This window comes from Oryzias melastigma, unplaced genomic scaffold, assembly GCF_002922805.2.
Source record: "Oryzias melastigma strain HK-1 unplaced genomic scaffold, ASM292280v2 sc00655, whole genome shotgun sequence".
NCBI lineage: Eukaryota > Metazoa > Chordata > Actinopteri > Beloniformes > Adrianichthyidae > Oryzias > Oryzias melastigma.
In genome coordinates this window covers 9,311-13,948 of record NW_023417243.1, presented here as the reverse complement: position 1 = coordinate 13,948, position 4,638 = coordinate 9,311, and the positions used below count along the sequence as shown (strand labels likewise).

The following is a 4,638-nucleotide window of genomic DNA, read 5'->3' as shown; positions in this document are numbered from 1 at the left end:
AAACTTTCAAAAACTGCCTTAATATATACAATATTACACTTCAGTTGGTTTGTTCTCTACAGATTTAAGCTTTTTCCTTTTGTGACTGTAGAGTCCTAAAAGTGCAGAAATGGTTTTAGATGAAAACACATCTCATCTTTTCTATAGTGTCGTTTCAGTCTGATAATATGTTTCTGAACCCCTTAATGCCTGCCGTCGCAAACTCCAAAATGACCTAAATGTCATTACTTAAAAGGCAAAACACAAGCAATTTTTTTTTATAGGCAAAAATAAATCCAGTCGTTTAGGGGTTAACCTTTCCAAAGTTTCAGCTTCAGCTTGTCTGACGACGATCAGATGGGTGCAGCAAAATGAAACCAAGCAGCTTTTCAAAATCATGTGATGAATGGAAGCATTTACGCTGCAACAATAGGGGCACTTAGTTTTTAATATTGATATGAGCAGGTTTGGAATACAAAAATGAAACCATCATTTATTGGCTGTTTTTTCTACAGTTTTAGATAATGAAATAATCTGAATTAAGTACTCAACAAATGTGGTAAACATGTCGAAACAAGGTACAGGAAGGGTGCCAGTACTTTCCCAAACCACTGTATGCACTGAGGAGATCAGAATGTGGAATTTCCTGCTTTAACTTAGCATTTCATTAATGCTTCAGGTTGAACCAGAAGCTAAAGAATAAGATTTAGTCCCGAAATAGAAGCTGAATTAGGAAGGGAAGTTTAAACTTACTGCACAGCCTGTCATCCGATGCACAAACACTGTCTGTGGTGTTGGAAGTCATGCTGGAGAGAGACGAACACAGTTGTGTCAGAGGTGATCCATGACCACAGTCATGAAGGAGTGTCCCATGACCGGTTTTCTATGCGCTTTATTCCCATCAAACTAAACACAGACATTAGTCAGCGCATTGAGCATCTGTCATCACACCCTGGAAAAACTGGACAGGTTGAAGTGCACAAATGAAAGAAACAAAAGGAGGTTTTGGTCGACGCCGCATGAAACCTCTGACACGCTTCGGTTTGCATAACTTTAAATATGCAGAGTACCTTACAGCGGAAGTTTGCATACTCAAATCAGAGGATTAACATAACACTCATCCCCACAACACCTTTATTATTAGGAATTTGGGATAATTTACTGTTCACTCAAAGGTGTATTATTCCCTTTTTTAACCAAAAGTTTGTCAAGAAGAATGAACATCACAAAACACATTGTGATTATTTAGTTCTTGTTGAAGTTTTACTTTTCATGTTTTTTTTTCCACATTTCCTGTCCAGTATTTGCATCTGGTTTACTTCTAGCTTATTGTTTTTTTCAGTTTTCAGTGCTTTTGCTGATCAAATACAATAACTTTACTGCTAAATGAAAACTGATACCTGTTCTTTCTTATGAAAAACTATTAAACATTAAATCAATTTAAATAAATAAATAAATGCTGGTACAGTAACCATCTTATTTTTTATGTATTAATAATGAATTTAGTTAAGGTTGGTTGAACAACCAAACAATGTGAAAAACCTGCAGAATCGATGCTGTTTTGAAAGATTACTGGAAGGCCCAGCGTCTTAAAAACCAAACACAGTTCTAAATGTTCGACTAATGTGCTAAAAATTAACCTTTAGTTGACAGAACTCAGAAGTATTGTTTGAATAAAAAGAATGAAGATAAACCACTTAGTGCTCTGCAGGAGATTTTATAGAGACATTTAATGCCTATTTTTGTTAAAAGACATTAATGATCTGTCTGAGCTGTCTTATTTTTAGTCGTTAAAACAAATTTGGAACATATTTATAAAAGAACATTTAAATCCCACAGAAATATTTCTTGATTAAATATAAAATTCAGCTTTTGAACAAAAAACATCTTAATGAAAAGTGAAAAAAAAAATTTGGCCTCTTGAGAAAAAAGTAATTTCCACAAACACATAAATAACTAAGGGAAATAAAATAACAAAACTGATTAATAATAGTCCCTGACATGTTTCTGTCTGCATCTTTTGGACCTCAGAGAACCACAGTAAATGTAAAAAAAAAAAAAACAGTTGTCCTAAAGAACAGAATCCTGCAACACTGTGACCAGAATGACTTGAAAACTCAGACAGACGGATCAAAATGACTCCAAAAACACAATGAGGATTCATTCATAAAAGATGCTGAACGACCTGAAAAGACCTGATAGACACACTTAGGGGAAAATCTGAGTTCACAAGTCAACAAGAAGACTTTTAGACTTTCTGGAGTCAAAATAATTCAGAAAACAGCAAAGAAACAGTACGGCATGGTGGTGGCAGTGTGATGGTGTGGGGCTGCTATTTTATAGAATAGAACGTTTTTATTTCTATCACATTTTCCCCAGATAAAATCACAAAACAGGATCAAATAAAATCAAAACACAGAGAGGTAATAAAAGACAATAATAATAAGAAATGTTAAAAAGATTAAAATCAACTAAAACTTTTGCTAAATAAAAACGTTTTGACCTGGGATTTGAAACACTCAACTAATCAATCTGCGTCAGTGGGAGGGAGTTTCAAAGACCAGGAGCTACGGCTTGAAAGGAAAGGTCTCCACTAGTATTAAAGCGGGTTTTGGAATACTAAAAACAATTACCTTGAAAGACTGAAGAGTATGGGGTTAAAAGGTCTGGGATGTACGTCGGGGCTTAACGATGCTACACTTATTCACTAATAACACTTTGTCAACACTTATTTCATGATTCTAAACACTTATTCCAACTGAAAGACTCACAAATGTCAAAAAACTAAAATTAACCCAAAGATGGAATAACTAGTAATCATGTTTAGGGGTTGTTAATTTCTCATTTGAATCCAGCAGATTTAAAAAATTCTTAATTTTTTTCTACATTAAAAAACTGCATATTTTCTAAGTATAATGTCTGTCTTTATGTAAATTATGCCTACTTCCTCCTTATTTTCTAATGGAGTGGTTAAAACATTTTAGGCCCACATTAACACTTTCTCTTTAAAACAGGATCTTTTTGAAGCCCTTCTGGGCCGTCATGTCTTCATCAAAAACACTTGACCTACCTTGCGGTTTCCGCCCCTCGCAGAGCAGCTTGTCTGAACACAGGTAGTCCATGGAATCACAGCACTGATGTGAGAAATGACATTTCAGGTGTAATATGTTGAAATTGCGCTTCTGCGTGGAGGCAATACTGCTGCATCATGCTCCTCCGTCAGAAGTTCACGCCCACGTTGGCTCCTGTTGACTCTAACACGTTTGAGGCATCTCTGAAGTCAAAACATGCTTCAGCGTTTGACTCTGCAGGCTGGAGCTGCTCGACCGGTTTGTCGGCATCGTTCCTTTGATTTTCTGCCCTTCAGTCACTCAGATCAACACAAATGAACAGAGTGCAAAATGCAGACACAAGTCTGCTTTCCAAACTGATGTTAATCCTGCAGAAGGGTGTGATTGTCACATGTTCTTGGAATAAATGAGGTTGTAGCTTCTAGAGGGACATCGCAGACTTGACTAACTCCTACTTTGAATATATTCTGTTAGTGTGAAGCCAGAGCCAATAGACGACAGAGTTTCAGTCTCAGTTGTACATCCTACCTGAACAACTCTCAAACTTTGTGTCCTCCTCTTTTTCCCGTCATGAACTCTCTGGAGTTCCAGTCAACTCTCCAGTTTTTCATTTTCACTCTGTTGGTCCAAAACACAGTGAAACTCACAGACACTTTTAGAGGAGAATGTGACTTCACAGTTGTTGTTTATGTTCCTCTTTGTGCTGTGCCACGCCCACAACCCCTCCCCGGCACTTTTCCCCTTTCACCCTTATTACCTGCACCGCCCTGCACTCCTTCACTATTGTCTTGGCTGCATTTGGACTTTTGTGAGCTTCCGTCTGTTTGATTTGATAAAATGATCTTTTCTCCAAATTAAGGATGATTACAGTGAATATTTGGGTCCAAATGTTTCAAATTTTGTCTCAAAGTCTTGAAGAGCTTGGAGGCCTTAGAACACATGTCAAAGTCAAGGCCCGGGGGCCAGATCTGGCCTACTGGGGGATTATATCTGGCCCGTCATATCATTTTATATTTTTGTTATTAGCGACCCAATATTATCTTGCACTGGTAATACAGTATATTGCAGCACATTCTCATTCCTAGGTTGTCACAAATTGACGTACAGTTAGGGACTCCTCCACGTCGAAAGTTTACGTTTCCCCAACTCGACGTTTTTTGACGTCCAATTAAATCAAGGCTCCCCAACCTCTGGGCCGCAAACTGGACCGCACCAATATCCTACCTTACGGATGTGGATCAGTACTGGTTCCGGACACGGTACCAGATGTGGACCAGGCTGGAGGGTACCGGCCATGTCCCAAGGTTCAGTACGCATTGAAGAGTTACGTTTTTAAAAATTTAAAAATTGTGTTTTAGTGTGTTCTATTCATGTTTATCCTGTCTGGCCCACAAATTAAGGTGTGTTTTGGATTTTGGCCCTCTGTGCGATTGAGTTTGAGACCCTTAGAGGAATGGAAGTGTCTCATAGAACCACTCTAACCACTCCTTGAGAACAATCAGCTGCAGACACTACAGTTTTGGGGTATCACACCCTTCATTCCAACAGATATCACACCTGTTCTACAGTCGCATTCTCTAATGAGGAC

The 4,638-nt window shown here is 38.0% G+C and overlaps 1 protein-coding gene across 1 annotated transcript in view; it reads right to left on the bottom strand.

Annotated features, from left to right (window-relative positions):
* LOC112141566 (tyrosine-protein kinase STYK1-like) overlaps positions 1 to 4,346 on the bottom strand; it is a 10,070-nt gene extending 5,724 nt beyond the window's left edge. The window contains exons 1-2 of the mRNA XM_036211137.1: positions 4,275 to 4,346; positions 3,050 to 3,113 (exon numbers count right to left, since the gene is read on the bottom strand). Of these exons, the coding sequence (XP_036067030.1) occupies positions 3,050 to 3,113; positions 4,275 to 4,346 (136 nt within the window). The remainder of the gene's footprint in view (positions 1 to 3,049; positions 3,114 to 4,274) is intronic.
* Between the last annotated feature and the right edge of the window lie 292 nt (positions 4,347 to 4,638).